General features: G+C 46.7%; 1 protein-coding gene across 1 annotated transcript; it reads left to right on the top strand.

Moving 5' to 3' along the window:
* Positions 1-1063: 1063 nt before the first annotated feature.
* CTC1 (CST telomere replication complex component 1) lies at positions 1064-16808 on the top strand (the record flags this gene model as incomplete). Its single annotated transcript, XM_083855268.1, has 24 exons — positions 1064-1165; positions 1245-1384; positions 2873-3119; positions 4030-4226; positions 5865-6009; positions 6385-6684; positions 6855-6983; positions 7336-7562; positions 9034-9205; positions 9290-9490; positions 9721-9847; positions 10048-10162; positions 10500-10968; positions 11319-11408; positions 11682-11825; positions 12130-12191; positions 13033-13142; positions 13474-13639; positions 13873-13959; positions 14042-14201; positions 14675-14739; positions 14996-15158; positions 15293-15419; positions 16335-16808. The coding sequence occupies 24 exons, from the start codon at positions 1064-1066 to the stop codon at positions 16493-16495; spliced, it is 3906 nt and encodes a 1301-aa protein (XP_083711394.1). The 3' UTR covers positions 16496-16808.
* Between the last annotated feature and the right edge of the window lie 173 nt (positions 16809-16981).

The raw sequence follows: 16981 nt of genomic DNA, 5'->3' as shown, positions 1-16981 counted from the left end.
ATGGTGGCAAAGCCTCTGTGATAACATATCTGAGAAGGAAAAAAAAAGTATTGCGCAAACGTAACTGCAGCCAGAGAAGAGCAGAATGAGAATGCGTGAGAGGAACAACTTTGCAGACACCAGGGTCAGTGGAGATGGAGGGGGAGAAGGTGCTCCAGGCACCAGAGCTGAGATTCCCCTGCAGGCATGAAGAAGACCATGGTGAGGCAGGGAATCACCCGTGCAGCCCATGGAGGTCCATGGGGGTGCAGAGATCCACTTGTAACCTATGGAGGAGCCCCATGCTGGAGCAGGGGGACACCTGAAAGAAGAGTTTGACTCCGTGGGAAGCCTGTGCTGGAGCAGGCTCCCGCCAGGAGAAAGACTTGTGGAGAGAGGAGCCCACACCGGAGCAGGTTCCCTGGTAGGACTGGTGACCCTGTGGGGGGATCACGCTGGAGCAGCCTGTTCCTGCAGGACTGCACCCCGTGGCAGAGTGGGTCATGCTGGAGCAGCTCTGAAGAACTGCTGCCCTGGTAAGGCTCGCCTTGGAGAAGTCTGTGGGAGGGACCTGCTGGAGCAGGGGAAGGATCCCTCTCTCTCCATGAGCAGAGGCAGGAACAACATGGAATGAACCGACCGTAATCTCCAGCCCCTCTCCCCCTGCGCCGCTGCGGGGCGGGCGGGTCGGAAGGCTTTTTAAGATTTATTTTACTTCTCTTTATCCTGCTCTGATTTTGTTCGCAGTAAATCCAGTTATTATCCGCGAGTTCAGCCTGCTTTGCCGGTGACGGCAATGGATCTGTGATCTCCCCCGGTCCCTGTCTTAACCCGTGAACCTTGCGTTGAATTCCGTCTCCCCTGCCGACCCGCGGAGGGGGGCGGGGGAGCGGCGGGAGTGGGTGCCGGGGCACCGGCCCGGGGCCCTCCCACACACTCCCGGGCCGTCCCACACACTCCCGGGCCAATCCCACACGCTCCTGGGCCGTCCTACACGCCCCCGGGGCCCGTTCCTGCCCGCGGCGCGCGGAAGGGGCGGGAGCGGCGGCGATTGGCCGGAGCGCGGGGCGGGGGCGGAGCTGTCATGGCGGTGATTGGCCGGAGCGCGGGGCGGGAGCGGCGGCGGCGGCGATTGGCCGGAGCGCGGGGCGGGGGCGGGGCTGTCATGGCGGCGCCCAGCGCGGCGGTGAGTGAGGGGCTCGGCAGTCCCGAGCCGTCCCCGCCGCCCGGCGCTGAGGCCCCGCTTCTCTCCTTTCCCCCCGCAGGAGCAGCGCTGGCTGCGGGCGGCTCGGGACTTCGCTCGCCGGGCGCTCCCGGGGCCGGAGGGGCGGGAGGCGGCAGCGCTGGAGGCGGTGCTGCGGTGCCTGCGGAGCGCGGGCGGCGGGGCGCTGCCCCTCGGCTACAGGTGACAGCGGGGCCCAGGGGAGGGGACAGAGGGGACGGGAGGGGTCCCGGCCCTCCCGGGAGCTCGGCACGGCTCGTTCCGGCGCGATGCCCGCCCCGGATGCGGCCGTGGGAGGGATCGTGCCGAACAGCGGTGACCGCAGGCCTTTCTCTGGCCCCGGCCGCCCCTGCGGTGCGATTGAACACCGTGTCCGCCTGTCTGCGGGGGCAGGGCGTGAAACCAGAGCGGGACATCTCTCCGGGGCGAGCTGCCGCCCTGTGCAGCGTTGGCACGGCAGCTTCCCCCTGGATCCTGCTGGCCAGCGCAGGGGGATCTCCCTGAGCACCAACCTGTTGCTAGCTGAGCTCAGCGTGCGAGTGTGCGCTCGTAAACAAGGAGAATCTGGGATAACGTGGTCCATGTTTTAGTTGATAAAAGGTTTTGAGGTGCTTGCCATCATGAAAACCATGCAGCTTGTTGGGAGATATCCGTATTGGAAAGTTTGACTTACCCGGATCTGTTTCTTGCTGCAACTTGTGGAAGAATTAAAATATCAGGCACGGGCAGTTTTGGGAGAAAAGGTCAGCTGGTATTGCTTAGGGATTTGTGACCTTTAACTAATAGGTAATAAATGTAGGTGGTTCATCTTTCACACCAGCTAAACCTATCTCGTTTAAGCCATATTTTTTTTGTGTGTATTTTATGACATTTAAAACAGACTTCAGTTTATATTCAGGAGACTCTATAAAGAAGAGTTGAAGGTATTTGGTATTTATCTCCTGTGAGGTCAGTGGTGTGTTTGTGAGCAGTGTGCTACATCCCCAGCTAACCACCAAGAGCTAACCATCAAGCTCCTGAGCACGAGGAGAGAATCTGATTGCTTCTGTGTGTGATAACCATAAGCCAGTGTCCTGCTGTAGTTCTGGTTTCTCCCAAAAAGCACTCAGCACATTTGGCAAAAACACAAGCAGCACTGTGCTTTTGGGGATCACAGGTGCTTTTGGGGATCACAGGTGCCAGTGTTATTCCTGGTGGCGCTTTGTCTCTGAAGAATGAGCAGTTTCAGTTAATGGAATATTCAACTAATCCCCTCTTCATTTTCCTGCAAAATGCACATAAGTAACTGCATAAATTAATGTATTCTGGTTAATTTTTCTATATCTAATTACTATTGATTGCTGATTCAGACCCATCACTCATCACTCAATTAGTTTCTTGCTTTGAACTTTTGATCCTTGACTAATCAAGTAAAACTTCAAATTCACGCTCTTTGAATTTGATTATGTCCCACTACTGAGCAAGTGGGTATTGTGAACAGAGCTCCAGTTTCACAACCTAAAACTGTCAGTGAAGCTCACTGGAAACCAGTACCAAAATCACAGAACTGGAGAACAGTTTGTGTTGGCTCTCTCAGTGTTGATATTAGGGTACTTTGCTAACTGAGTTCTTTGTACATCCTGCTATATTCTTGCTTTTTCTTTCTTTCTTTCTTTCTTTCTTTTTTTCCAGTTTCATCTCCATCTCTGACCTACAGCATCAGCAGCACATCCCGTGCTGCAGCCACCTGAGCTGGAGCACTAATGAATTTAAGGAATGGTCTCATCAGGGACAGGGTGCTTTACCCATGCAGAGCACTTTGCCAAGGACGTACCTGATCCTGGTTGGCTATTTAGCAGATGGAAGGCAAGAAAACAAGGATAAGCTGGTAGATGGCAGCCTGTATGTGAAGGACAATACTGGGATAATGCCATGTGAGGTATGTCCTCGGTCTGAGGGGTTCTGTGTTTATTCCCACTCCTGGGGCAGTGTCACAAACCACCAAAGGGGCTTCAGGTGTTCTGCCAAAGTCTAGTGAAGGAAATAACATGTCTCTGTAACAGGCAGGAAAACAGCAAGCTCACATCCTGGGCAGAGGATAGAACATGTGAAATGTGCCATTGCTAGGAGAAAAAATATTGAATGTACTGGCATGGAAAAAAGAGACAGCCAGTACAGTTCTGATAAATTCACCACAGTACAAGGTGGCCAGGGAGACCTTCGAACTCTTTGCTGAATTCCAGCTAGTGGAGCAGAAAAAACTCTCTGGAGAAAGTTATTAGTTACTTACTGTGTGTTCAGTGATGCATCGATGGCATACTTTCAGGAAATAATAGCTTGCATGACAGTTGACCTAAAAGCCTCCTGAAGGAAATTGCAAGTGGAGTCGGATAACAAATAACCCCTAGAGTGGTGATGACAGAGCACTCAAGTTGTGCTTTCCAAGGAAACAAAATCTAGGAAAAAGTTGTATTGGTAAGAACTTGAAACTGAAAACATAGGGGCAAAAGAAAACAGGCAAGAATTTTAGAAAAATAGTCTGAAAATAACTAAGCCTTGCAGTGAATTAATTATCACCTTTCTGTGAGAATGTGACTATAACCAGGAAGTGCTAAGCTGTAGAGCTCAGCAAGTCTGTTCCAGATTTGCACCTGGAAGGACAGAAGTTCTCCATGCAAGGTAAGGGAGTGGTCAGAAAACACTGCTCTCATTTAGTGATGAAGCCCTGCAGTAGGACAGGAGTTTGTGATGCATGTGCAAGGGTGTATTGGTAATGAACACTGTAAGTGGTACTGAGAAAACAAACTGAAACTCATCTCAAGCTTCAATCTCATTCTCTTTTGGTTTAGCTCTTGCACTTCAGACTGGAGTGGCTGGAGTCACTGTTAGTCTTCCCAAGCTGGTCATATATACCACAGAGAGACCAGAGTGCAGCAGGGTACTTGGAAATCCTGGCGGATCCATTGCCAGTAAATGCGCCCAAGGAAGAACTTCACAGCATTCCAGTCACCTCCCCAGTGCCAGCTGAGCCACTGCTTACCTCCAGGTAAACACTTACTGTGCCCAACTCCATCACAGCACTGTTGCTCTGGCTTGGCAGGTAACACAAAGAGCACTTGGCTTAGAAAGAGACAAATTCTATTTCTGCCACATGTGGAAGCATAGCAGTGAGTGGTGGAAGTGAAAGTTATCTTTAAATAACAAAGCCACTTTTTAAAATCATCTGTTTCCCAGGAGTTTATTGGAAGTTTTTATTCTTTAATTTGAAAAAACAGACTAATTTTAAGTATTTCTAGATGCAATTTTAAATTATACAAAGAATGTTAGAACAGTGTTAATTCAACTGTCTTTGAGGCTAAAATTCACTCTTTTAGTTAGCACAACGTGGTTTTTTTGAACCTCCAGTGAAGCAAAAGTATAAATGGAAGTAATCCTGTATTGTATATGTAATACATCATTGTATTATGATGTTAATATGTGCCACTGCTCAGCTTCTTATCAGATTACTGAGATAAAAGTGCCAGTGAAATGTCAACTGGCAGAAGTAACTGTACTTTAGTTTACAGTATGTGAAAATGAGCCAAAGGAATTGCAAATCCTACTAAGTAGATAATTTCAAGTCGTGCTAAATCATGTTTTATATTCTTGAGTAGATAATTCTTGTGTAATTTAATTACAATAGAATGGCACTAATCGTGCTGCTTTAGTTTCTTTTTAGTTATCTTTTGTTTTTATTTGCTTTATCTGCTTCTAAGTAAGTAATTTTAAGCTAATGTGCTTGATTTAGCTCGAGGGACCTTTCTAAAAAAGAAAACTATTCCCATATTTCAGTATATGTTCTCAGGCTTTTAACACAATGCTCCTTTGTTATTGACTGATATCTGACCAATTTTCCATGTTACAACAAAAATGTTACAGTGAGCTGCTGGTACTCCTGTGTGTCTACTACTGGTTGGGGGTTTTTTTAAGTCATGAAGTTAGATAATTGTTTAGATTTTTTGGAATCAAGAATGGTTTTGTTCAGAGTAAGTGGAATAGTTATATTCAAGTCCAGTAGGAGCTGAAATGAAAATTACAAACATTTTTTTTTTTGAAATTACTCTTTATTTTAATCTTTTGAAACATGTTTGAAACAACAAACAGGATTGATTCAAGAAGTATCATCTCTCTCGCTTCTCATCTGCTTTTAGTTTTGCTGGTCTTTCACTCTCTGTCAGGTTTCTTAGAAAGACTCCATTGTTGCTTTCAGGCCTCTTGTTTATAGGCTTAGAGCTTCCACAGTGTTGTGTTCCATGGACCTAAAAATCCCAGTTCTGTTTTCTGCAGAAGAATTGCCTGTGACTTCTTTCTTCTCCTTTAGACCAACAATTAGTTTCTTGTTTGTGGTAAAGTTTTTTATAACCTGGCTGTTGTCATGGAGTGTGTGAATTTGTTATTCTATTCCTTCTGTCTTGAAATACTAAAATGTCAAAGAGATTTAGTATTGAAGAGTTAAAATACAAATTTTGTGAAATACAAATTTCAAATTTTTTTTTTAAACCTCGCTGAGAGATTGACCATGTAACTTTGTTTGATCTGTTATTCCCCAGAAAGTACATGCTGCATGTTTGTTTATTTTGCTTTTGGGATATTTTTGAGCTTTCTTTCATCTCTGATTAAAGTTGCCTCTTCAATTGCCCTCTAGGATTCCATGTAAGAAAAGATCAAAGCTGACTGTAGCAGGGGAATTGACCAGACTTGGGCCTCTCCTTTGTATTCACCACAAGACGTTCTTCTTCCTGTTTCTGAAGTGCTTTGCCTCTGCTGTTTGTGTCCCTGTGCTGGTGCAAGTAAGTCCTTGGAATTTGCTTACAAATTCACTGTCTGGATCTGTGTATGTGCTAGCTGATAAATTCTTTGGAGTTTGCCATTGATCTCCCAGTTTGATTTACTCTTCATTTTACTAGTGGTATCTTTTTAATTGCACACAGTGTACAGTAGTCTTGCTATGTAAGGAGTCTAGTTCTATGCCCTGCAGAAATACAGTCCTTCTCCCTCATGTAGTTGCAGTGTTCTTGAATGTCTTGCAGATACAGCCCTTTTGCTAAGAGTGTGAGGCAATCCTCTGGGTGGGAAACGGTTTTTTGGGTGGAATTATTTGGGTTGAGAAGAATTTTTTTCCCCTGGATTTGGTGCTGATGTTGCTTTTGGTTTCTCTGCTCTAGAAACCCAGCCAGATGCTGTGGCATCATGTCTTCCAGCTGGGTCACAGGTACACAATCACTGGCCTGAGTATGTCCAGCTTCAAGAAATCTGGACAAATGATGTTTGTCACCAGTGTTTCTTCCTGCCTTCTGCCCTACTGTGCAGAGCAGGTGAGGGAGCAGCCACTGAGCAGTGCTTGGCAAGGAGAATCCACTCAGACTTCTTCCTTTGAGACTGCTGAGCAGCTCAGTTGCTCCTTGCAGCTGGAGGCTGAAGAGAGGCCAAGACCGACCGAAGAGTCCAAGATCATCTCCTATGTGGTAAGGATCCATAGGCTTTGCCTTCACCCACTCATGTACTGGGGTTTCAGCTCCTGGCCTGCAAGGAGCATTATTTTCATAACTTTATTTTCTTGCTGCTCAGGCCTGTGAGTCTCTTATATTATGGGACTCTCTACAGTTCTCTTACTTTCTGTTTGCTTTCTGTTTAGGGATTTGTCACCAAAATACTCAATGTCCAAGCTGGTCTCTTTTTACTGGATAACCAAGTCTGCTTGTGCCTTGCTTACCAGCCACTGCTGAACTCTGCACGGGGACTCCGGCCGGGAGCCTGTGTGGAGGTAAGATGGGAGTTGCAAGGTCATGAAGTATTCAGTGGAAAAGGCTCAGACCTTGGGGGTGGCTTGTGAGGGTGTGGGTCAACAGAAGGTTAAGGGAAAATGGAAATTATTTCAGCAGGTATCTGGAACACAACTGGAGATCTTACTGCCTAGACTCAGTCATGAGCATTGATATGATTATTATCTGATTCCTCCCTAAGCTGTGCTCGGTGCCTCAGGCCTGATTATACACAATCCAGTAGAGTGAGAAAGGATTGAAGGTGGGGGGGGGGGGAGGGGGGGGGTAACATTTTTGGGGAGTGGTGGCAGACTGGCTGTCTCTTCTCTTACACTCTGTGTCTGTGTATCCAAGCTCATCGACGTCCACCTCCTGCAGAAGCCTCTGGTGTCCTTCCCTTTCACTGTGCTTGGTGCTTGCCTGAGCAGCATGGTTGTGCTGAAGAGTTTCTCAAGGCTCAGCACCCCCTACCAGCCAATGGCCTCTTCCAGAAATCTCTGCTTACAGCTGCTCTTCCGCTTCAATCTTGGGATGCCACTGTACCTGTGGCTGGTGAGCCTCCTGGAGATGTTTGAGGAGAGGTGAGGACAAATCTTCTCAAGTCGGGCTGTGCCTAAATGTGCTTTGTAGGTTACCTGGGTGTTTTCTAGACCAAAAGATCACAAAATTACTGTGCTTGGATACTGCAAGCAGAAACTGCTCCTGAGTTTTTGGCCTAAGTAAGCCGTTTATCCACACTTTGCATCGTGTCCAGTTGCTTGCTACCTTGCAGTTGCTCTTATGAGAAAAGGCGGTGCATTTTTCAAGTACAGGTGAGGTAAAGGTCTTGGGAAGCTGCAGTGCTTCAGAGCATTGTACTCATATAATCCTGCCTGGAGTGCTTTGTCCTGAAATACAGAAGCACCATAGGGGTGTCTGCCTGCCAATGAGGTTTGCTTGGCAGATCAAGGTGGGCACTGAGGCTGAAGCTGGAAACTGGTGCTACAGCTAGAACACAACTGATATAAAGGCTCCTATGTCCTGACTGTGCCCAGAAGCAGCAGCAGCTGCTCAGCATATCACTTTGAGATATTCTGAGTATTGCCAGGAGTGTGATCATTTGTTTGAGAGTCTCTGTCTTGGCAGATTTTCCCGCCCATGCTTACCTCCGAGTATTCCAGATGGCTTCTTGCCCTCCCTGATGCTGCACTCTGTTCACAGGACAGCTGTGGGCCAGCTTCTGGCTTTTGTTAGTGAAAATATTTGTGTTCTTTCTGAAGCATTTATGGTGGATCACTGTCACTGCTGCCATGGACTTTAAAGTATATACATTTTACTCTGTCAAGTAGCAGTTTATAGAATACTCAGAGTTCCTGTGCTTTGCTGGTTCTGTGGAATTTTGACATGCTACCAATAAAACAGCTTCAGTTTTGCCTTGGGAATTATACTAGCTATAATTTTCAGGTTTTATTATCTTTTCCACTTTCTTTGAATGTGATTGCTCAGTCCTGGTACTGCTTAAAAATTGTTCCAGTGGGTGCTATCTTTTTTCATTTGAGTTCACTTTCTGTCCTGTTTTGGCTGGAAATGTGATCACTTCCATCCATTCAAAAGCAGTAAGCTAAGCTTACGAAATTAATTCTACATGAGGGAAATACTGGGATAAGAATAGTCTGTGGTTGTTTCTGACTTGTGATTTTTTTGCATTCTGTGAAAGAAAGCCAAGATTACATGAGTAATTTTATCAGGCGGACCAAAAGGCATGGAGAGCCATTTGTGTGGCTTAGAGGGAGATTATCTTCATGTCATTTGTTTTTCTGGCCATTTGAGTTTTGAGAATTTGCCAGTCTGTCTATTTCTGTGGATTTTCCTGTTCCTTATCTGCCCAACATAATTTGCATCGGCCTTAAACGCTCCATTTTTTAATCACTTCATGTTTTTTGTGATCTCTTTAGTTCTTGTCCTATACAGCATATTCACTCAAAACAAGCAGAAAGAGTCCCTGACTTAGATGCAAGACTCACTAAAATGCAAGGACTGCTTGTGCTTTCAATGGTCATAACTTTTTTCCAGGTTTTCTTGTTTCTTTGGGCGCTCTCGACTGCTTAGCTCTACACACCGAAACCCTGGAGCTGCTGAAAAGTTCCTTGTCCCCCTTCTGCAAGCTATGGTGCCAGACAGAGAAGAAGCAAGAGATATTTATAATGAAATTCTATCAAAAACACACCAGTGTCCCCTGCAGAAAGTGAGTAAATGTTTTTGAGCTGTTTTCTGGTTATCTGATGGGAAGAAACTCAGCTGATTTGTTCTTTCTCTCTTTTGTTCCAAGTGTTTGACTCTGAGCCCTCCGTGCCAGGCCCCATCTCTGTCTGCAGTTTGCCGTGTGGCAGAGCAGAAGAGCTGGGAAGGCTTCAGCCCATCACAATTGCTTTCCCCCTTGGAGGCACAGCATATGGGCACCCAGGAGCTGAATCGCAGGCTGGCCTGGTCCTACTGCACACTCTCAGCAGAAAGTTTCCAGCCCCAGCTGGTAAGTGCCTTGTTCTCTTTCCTGTCTGTGCCTTGAGAGCTCCAGGTTCTCACCATGCCTTCCAGTGTCCAGTGCATGCCCCTCCCTCCTGTTAGGGAATGACACTGCTTTTCTCGCTGTGGCATGTTGAGAACAGATTGAATTTGAGCTGTTGCTACACACACTTTGAATTTATGGCTTTCAAAGATAGGAATTGTTCAATGCTCTTTACAGCTTCCTTTCTGTTGTAGATACTCCTGGGTGTGCTGAGGGTCTCCTCCAGGAGCAGTTCCCTCCAGCTGCAGGACAAGAGCAGCAAGCTTCCCTGTGTGATCTCCCATAAGGATGGTAGCCCCTTTGCCCAGACTGCTCTCATAGGTATGTCCCACTAAACTGTATTTGAGTGCTGAGCTTTTGCTCTTCTGCCTTCCAACTCCAAAACAAGGAAGAAGAGACATTGTGTGGAGATGCTGAGCTGTTACTGCCTGACCTCGTGACTTTAAAATGAGGATATTGACCTTAGTGGTTTTGTGTTCTCTTTTTATTTAGCTCAGCTCTTTTCTCTGATGTGTTTGCAGGATCACTCTTGCAGGTGGAAAACTACCAGCTTGTAGTGGAGAGATTCCTTAAGACTGATTTTCCCTCCTGGGAGCACCTGAAAAATCTGGAACATGTGAGAAAGAAAAAAACTAGGTGAGTCCCTTTATTCAGTGCGCAGTTAAAATCATCACTTTACAGTTCCATGAGTATTTTGGACTATGGTAAGCCTTCTTGCCAACATAGCATTTCAGTGCCAAAGCAACTCTTCTTTGCTACTTGTATAAAATGAGCTCTTTCTCAGCAACAAAGCCACCATCTCCCTTTCATTCAGAGCATTTGCAGCCTGGGAGCTGCAACTTCACTCTTTCCCACTGCTCCTGCTGAGTACCTGTGAGGCACTCACCAGATGTGTTTTTCCCAGATAATAATTTGTTTTGGACAGCCTCACGTCAGGAGCAGGGAGTTTCACTGTTACCATTTGTCATTTCAGTGTCTATGTGCAGTTCTACTTTGAGGATGTTCAGGTTCTCCATGCTGCTGAAGGACGAATCCAGAAAGGCCTTAGGAATAGAAACAGTTCCTCTTTGAGGAAGAGGAAAGATGGCAGCACAACATCTGAGCTGGAAACTCCAGAGGCAAAAACACTGAAATCAGAGGATCCCAAGCCAGATACTGACAGAGATGAGAACTGTCAGGGGGCCCAGAGCAGCAGCAGCAGCAGAGCAACGAGCTGTGTGTCTCGCCTGTTCTTGGTTACCCAGAAAGAGAGTCTCATGCCACGCAATTACCAGCTGCCCGCAGAAGAAGCTAAGGAAGCACAGGAGCAGCAGCACAGTTTCCAAGCCACAGTGCTGTGGCTGGGCAGACCACAGCTCTGGAGCCACCCCAGAGAAGCTGGGAATCTGTCAGAGCTGGAGGAGACTGGCTGTGATGGAAAAGAGGGCGTGATGCAGCAAGAAGTGAGACAGCTTTGGGGTGTGGTTTGATAAGTCTGGCAGCTGGCTCCTCAGGGAGCCTGTGTGGTAATTTAGTGGGAAATATCAATGGGAAAGTGATTTTTGTTTTGGATACAGTTGGGTGTTTGTGCCAGCAAATTCCTTCTTGCACCCCAAGCAAATTCTGTCTCTTCTCTGTTGCCTTCCCGTAAATACATCTGCCTTCTCTTACTCACAGTGGTGCTAACCTTGGCTCTCAATCAAGGCATCCTCTGGGCTGAGCTTGCTCTCTTTTTACTGTATTTTTTCATTCCATACCCAACAGTTGTCATCACCTTCCCTCTCTCTCTCTCTCTCATCCTTTCCCCCACCAGGCACTACTGCTCTTTATGGGAAGGTCTCTGCGATGGTTTCCCTTCCTGCACGTGGACGGGCTGTATCGCCTCATTGTGCCCTGCTGCTCGGTAAGAGAGAAGTTCTCCTGCTGTTCTCTCTTGGAGGCTTTTGCTGAAGTGCATGTGGGAGTTGAGGACTCAGAGGGTGACTAAGCTGTTTTCAAGGTCTGGAATTTCCTTCTGTCTTTCCAAGAAACTGCTTTTGTTCTGTGTTTGATTAAAATTCTCAGAGCTCTGTTCAGTGGAATTTTTCTGTTGCTCTGTAAACAATTGTTCTTCACTTTTTCCCTATATAATCTCCTTCTAATAGTCTTCTGTCTTGCCTTATCACTCTTATCTCAGGACTTGGAAGTGTTTGACAAGGTCTGTTTTCCACCTGTGCCAGTAACATTCCTGGGCAGGCCATCCTGCCCGCTGTGCCTGCGTGTCCAAGATAGCTGGCACTTACAGCATGAGACCTGGATCTCCTGTCTGCCTGAGCGCCAGGTATGCAGTGCCTTATTGCACAGGGCTTTCACAGGCTGCTTGGAGATCTCTCCAGGGCTAGCTAGAAAATTATCACTGCAGAGTGTCTTGTTGGTGAGACTGTCCTGCTCTAAGTTCCATCAGAGGCTGCTGCTGGGTTTCACATTTTTGTGCTTCAGAATTCATCTAGAATTCTGAATTCATCTAGAGAGGAAGCATGGGTTGCTTGGCCTAGCTCTGAGCATGCAGAGCTTGTCCTTTCTGCTCTGGATGGGGATGTCTGTAAACTGCAACCTATCTGAGGCTGTGTATCCCTCACTTCTAGCTGTCAGTGCTGACAAGCGTGGAGCAGAGAACTGCCTCCATTCCAGAAGTGCTTAGCAGCAGGTATGTTGGTCTGCCCCAAATTATAAGCAACTGTGTCATAGGGAATGGCTTAATTTTTAATGGGAATGGTAATTTTTATTGGGAAGTGCTATATTAAACTGCAATGAAATATCCACCCTAAGGTTTAGAAAACCTGTGTGCAAGTAGTTCAGATTTCTCCCATTCTGGTTATTGAAGCTAAAGGGATTGTAGGTGACAAAACTGCAAAATGGTGTCTAGAAAGTGGTTCAGCTACTGCTGGTATGAACTAAGTCTCAAAAGTGTCTGCCAAATTCCTGTCAGAAATGGAAACAAGCACAGCAGGGAAAATCAGACTTAATGTATGTTTGGTTGATTTTTTTGTTTCTTTGTTTTTTTTGTTGTTGTTTTTGGGTTTGGTTTGGTTGTTTTGCTTAGTTTCAGATTTTTTTAGCGTACCTTGCCCAAACAAATACTAAGGGTAGAAGCTTTTCTGTTCAAAGCATGGTTAATCTGGGGTAATATGCATGTACACTGGATTTTTCATCACTGCTTTATGAAAAACCCTGTTTTCTTTGCTTGGCTCCTTCCTCTAATTCAGAAAAAGAATTAAGAATTTAGCAGATAAGAAGGCTGTAATGCCTCACCCTTTGTCTGCACTGCTGAGCCTGAAGCAGCAGAAAGCAAGGTAAAGGGGCCTCTTGTCCCTGGGAGGGGTAGGCTGCAGTAAGCTGCCCTCAATCCAGTAGTTCAAGTGCTCAAGGGCAGGTTCCCCAGATACTGGGCTTAACCAACAGTGCTCTTCTTCATGGCAATCTTGAAGTCAGGCCTTCTTTCACTCCCTCTCTCTTCAGGCAGGAGAAAAATCCTGGTCTGCTCTCAGTTTCACAGGTTCCCTTGTCTCTTTCTGTGGTGAGATCGTGGAGAGGACCTTGTGTGCCTCTCCAAAGAATGAGAAGCCACTTGTGATCGCTGGCCATCCAAAGAAGAAAGGTAAGATAGTGGCAGCCTGTTGAGAAGCAACAGATTGGTTCTTGCTTCTCTCTGTTTCAGAGAACTAACGCACTTGGCCAAGTGTGCTGCTGTGTCTGGGAATAGTGGAAGTGTGCCAGGATGTTGCATCCTGTTGCATGTCAAAGGGCTTGGAAACTGCACACTGTGTATGTGGAGATGGGAATGCAGTACCCAAAAAAACCTTGGATGTGGAACAGTGATAGCCTCATTGTGGTGGGGAGGAAAATCCCCTCTAGCAGGCCCAGCTCAGTGACAGGCCAGGCTGCCTGTGTGAGTGAGCTCATGGTCTGTGTGTTCTGTGCCTCCTCAGGGACTCTGCTGTCCAGGGATCACAGTGTAAAGCTCAGTGTCTCAGCTGATTCAGGCTCCCCTGTTGTCGTGGACGTTTACATTACTGCCACCTGCCTGCAGCACCTCCGGGGTTTGCTGCCTGGAGCCAAGATCCACTTCCAGAACTTGGAACGCAAGATCTCAAGGTGCTCCTGTCTTTAGAGCCCTGATCTCTCTTTCTGTCTTTGAAACCATCTCTTAATCTGACCTCCCATGTGGACTTTCCTCATCCCTTGTCCAAACCTTCATGTCTCCCAATCCCTTACCATAAATGCTTTTCCTACCATATTACAAACGAAGATCAGCCCAGCCATCTCAAAAAAATTTGAGTGTTTGGTTTCTGTGAGCTCTTTCTGACGTCTGCTCTTTCATACTGCAGATTCCATAATGTTTATTGCACATACATTGCCTCCAGCTGTGTAAGCATCGTATCTCTGCCAGCTTCTCACCTACCTTCTCCTTCTAGGTAAGTTTGATCTGTTCTCACATTACAGTGTCCCAAGAAAGGCTTCTATGTTCCAAGCTTCTCAAATTCCTATTTCTTCTAGTCCTGCAGGAGATGCCTCATCCCCCTCACTAGTGTTTCTATGCAACTTGAGCCCTCAGCTACAAAACCTGGCCCAGGCCCGGATTTTGTGCCACTTGTCCTGTGTACTGACTGTGTGCCTGCAATGGATTTGCTCACTTTGCAGCTGCATCTTCAAAGAGGTATTCAAGCTTCCACAAACATAATTTGTGAGAGGTCTTGCAGATTTTTTACTCTCACACATCCTTTGCTACCATGTAGAAGAAATGAGAGTTCCTATCTCAACTGCAAACCCTCTTTCCAGTGTCTGAGAAGGACTTGCATATTACAAAGGGACCAGAGTGATAACTGATTAGAAGTATATATCTGATGCCAGGCAGTCTGGCAGCAGGGACTGGGGGTGAAGTGAGGACACTGGAGAGGACAGTCCTGCTCTGTTAATGCTCTGCTCTTCCCATGTTCACTGCTATTGGGGATCACCTTGCAGCAGGTGATTTTTTTCCCACATAAACTTTTCCCAGGACACTCATTGGAAATGCAGTGAAATTCTTTACACCTTTACATACTTAATTAGAAAAGGATTAAAATAAGCAGTGGCCCTTCCCTTTCTCACTTACACAACCCAGACATAGCTGTAGCTTTGTTCTTTCTTCAGGGGAGGTGCACCCGACACAATCCTCCATGTCCATCACAGACAGGAGTGAGGCAAGCCAGTGCACGGTAAGTGCTGTAGGGATTGAGTGTGGGAAGAGGTGGGGAGGAGGGAACAAATTACACCACAAACTGGAGAGGGAAAATCATATCAAGGATGGGATGTGGACAGAACAGTAAATATGGAGTTATCACATCTTCTGAGATGTGAACAAACTCTCTCCTGAGATCTGTTGTCTGGGGTGTGACCTTTGTGAGGGAGCTGGTATTTTCCTGCTGGTATTGTCCTGCCCTCCTGATCCAAGCCTTCCTGCTCTTTGCACAGGGTGCTGGTCGAGGATGGAACAGGTGAAGCTGTGGTGCTGTGCAGGAATGAGCATGTGGCAGCAGTGCTGGGCCTGAGCCTTCTCGAGTGGGAAGCTGTGCAGAACTGTGTGCAGAGCAGGGGCAGTGTGTACATTCAGCACGGGGAAGCTCCTGGAACAGCGGTGAGTGGGTTATTCCAGGAGCAGTTGCTGGGCTCAAGTCTCGGCTGGCCAGGATTTCCCTTTGCTCTGGGTGTTCCAGAGCCTCCCGGCCTCCCTCAGAACACTCCCTGGCAACACACTCTTTCCTTCCTCAGTGTTTAGAGGAATCCGAGGATCTTGTTGCTTGTTACCTAAGGAGTCTGTGTAGGAGTCCTCTCATATGTCGCCCTATCCTGTTGGATTTCAGCCTAGACAGGAAGCCCTCCAAGATCCTGCAGCCTGGTAAGCAAGTACTGCTGGCTTTCCTAGTATTTAGTGTGGGAGGGAAGGGAGGAGGCATCTCACCAGGCTGGGGAAGGAGACATGCCTTGACTGCCCACAAAGCAAGATCTTTAAAGAATTTTACTGGAATTTTGGTTTCTGTGGTGTAGAACTAAGTATGTGTCTTGGTAGATCCATGGCTATAAAAATAGAGAAAAAAATACATGGATATATAACAAGATACATTAATTTCTCTACTTCACACAGAAACATAAAACTGTTTTTGAGGAAGATTCCCAGTCCTTGTCTGGGACAGGAGTCTGATCAGCCAGAGTTATTGTGCAGACCTCTCAAATCACATGGGGTTTGACTTTAGATATGACAGCATGTGGGGTCAATAGTTGACCTGGAAATCAACACTGAAGTGCTTTGAATTCATGATTGCTGAGGTCTGAGCTCATGCTGCCACAACTGTGCAGTTGCTGTGTTAAGGGGACATTCTTCACACCAATTCTTCACACTGTTTGCACACACACCTAGAGCTTGAGTGCAAGTGCTGTAGGGGTTGATTTGCTAAGCTCACCAGAGGATGCTCTGCAGCAGAGACTGTTTCTGGCTGTCATGTACGCTGTCCATAAAGGCAGGTTGCTGATACTGATAGAGGATACAAAGTCCAGTGCATCACCTCTGTGAGCACATAGTTCACAGCCTTTCACAGTGTAGAATGTCTGTTTCCTCTAAGTTTGGAGAGATACTGCCAAAATGCATTCACCTGCCTATATCCTGGATTCATTCATCATGCTGTCCTTTGAGGTTTAGCAGATGCAAAGCAGCTGCTGCAAGAGCTTTCCTCCCCCAGCAGCTGCTGCAGCTGTGTGCTAGAGCAGAGCCAGAGCCCTGTACTGAGTTGTTGCCTGTTGTGTCCTTCCCCTGCAGCTCCCCCACAGCTGCGGAATTTTCGCTCTGGTGAAGTGGAGTTCGTGTCACAAGTGGGGCCTCGTCCAAGCTTGCTGTGCCTCAAGGTGGAGGAGGTGGAACAAGATGCCTTACACTACCTGAACAGCCAGAGGATGAGCAGGACATCCAGTTCCTGCTGAGTGGGAGCCACTGCTTAATATCTCTCCCAGTGGGAGAGGAATTATGGAAATACCTGCTGGGATCAGGAGCTTTTTTAATCTCCTTTCCAGTGGGAGCATGAGCCCGTGAGCACAGGGGGAAGTGTGCAGTCAAGCAGCTGCTGTGACTTTTGGAATTCCTGAATGGTCACTCTGGACCATTGTCAACCAGTGATACTGGGCTACATTTTGGAAGAGAGATGTTCAGTGCTGCCTTATGTGACAGCTCGTGCCTTGGGTCTAGGGCACACAGTGTGTGCATTTTGTGTGGTAGTATCTACTAAATAAAGCTCTGAAAATATTACTTAAAGAACACTGTATCTGTTTTAGTATCTATTTTAGTGTTTGGGTTTCCTTGCTATAGGTGACCATTAACAAAACTATCATTCCCACAGAGTATGGTCTTCTTAATCTAATTGAAATTATTAAAATTACACTTTCAAAGCATCTCCTTCAAGAAGAGAAGGG

This window comes from Zosterops lateralis, assembly GCF_965231275.1.
Source record: "Zosterops lateralis genome assembly, chromosome: 2".
NCBI classification, from domain to species: Eukaryota; Metazoa; Chordata; class Aves; order Passeriformes; family Zosteropidae; genus Zosterops; species Zosterops lateralis.
Note: the sequence above shows the minus strand (reverse complement) of the source record. Positions and strands in the feature narration are given on the sequence as shown.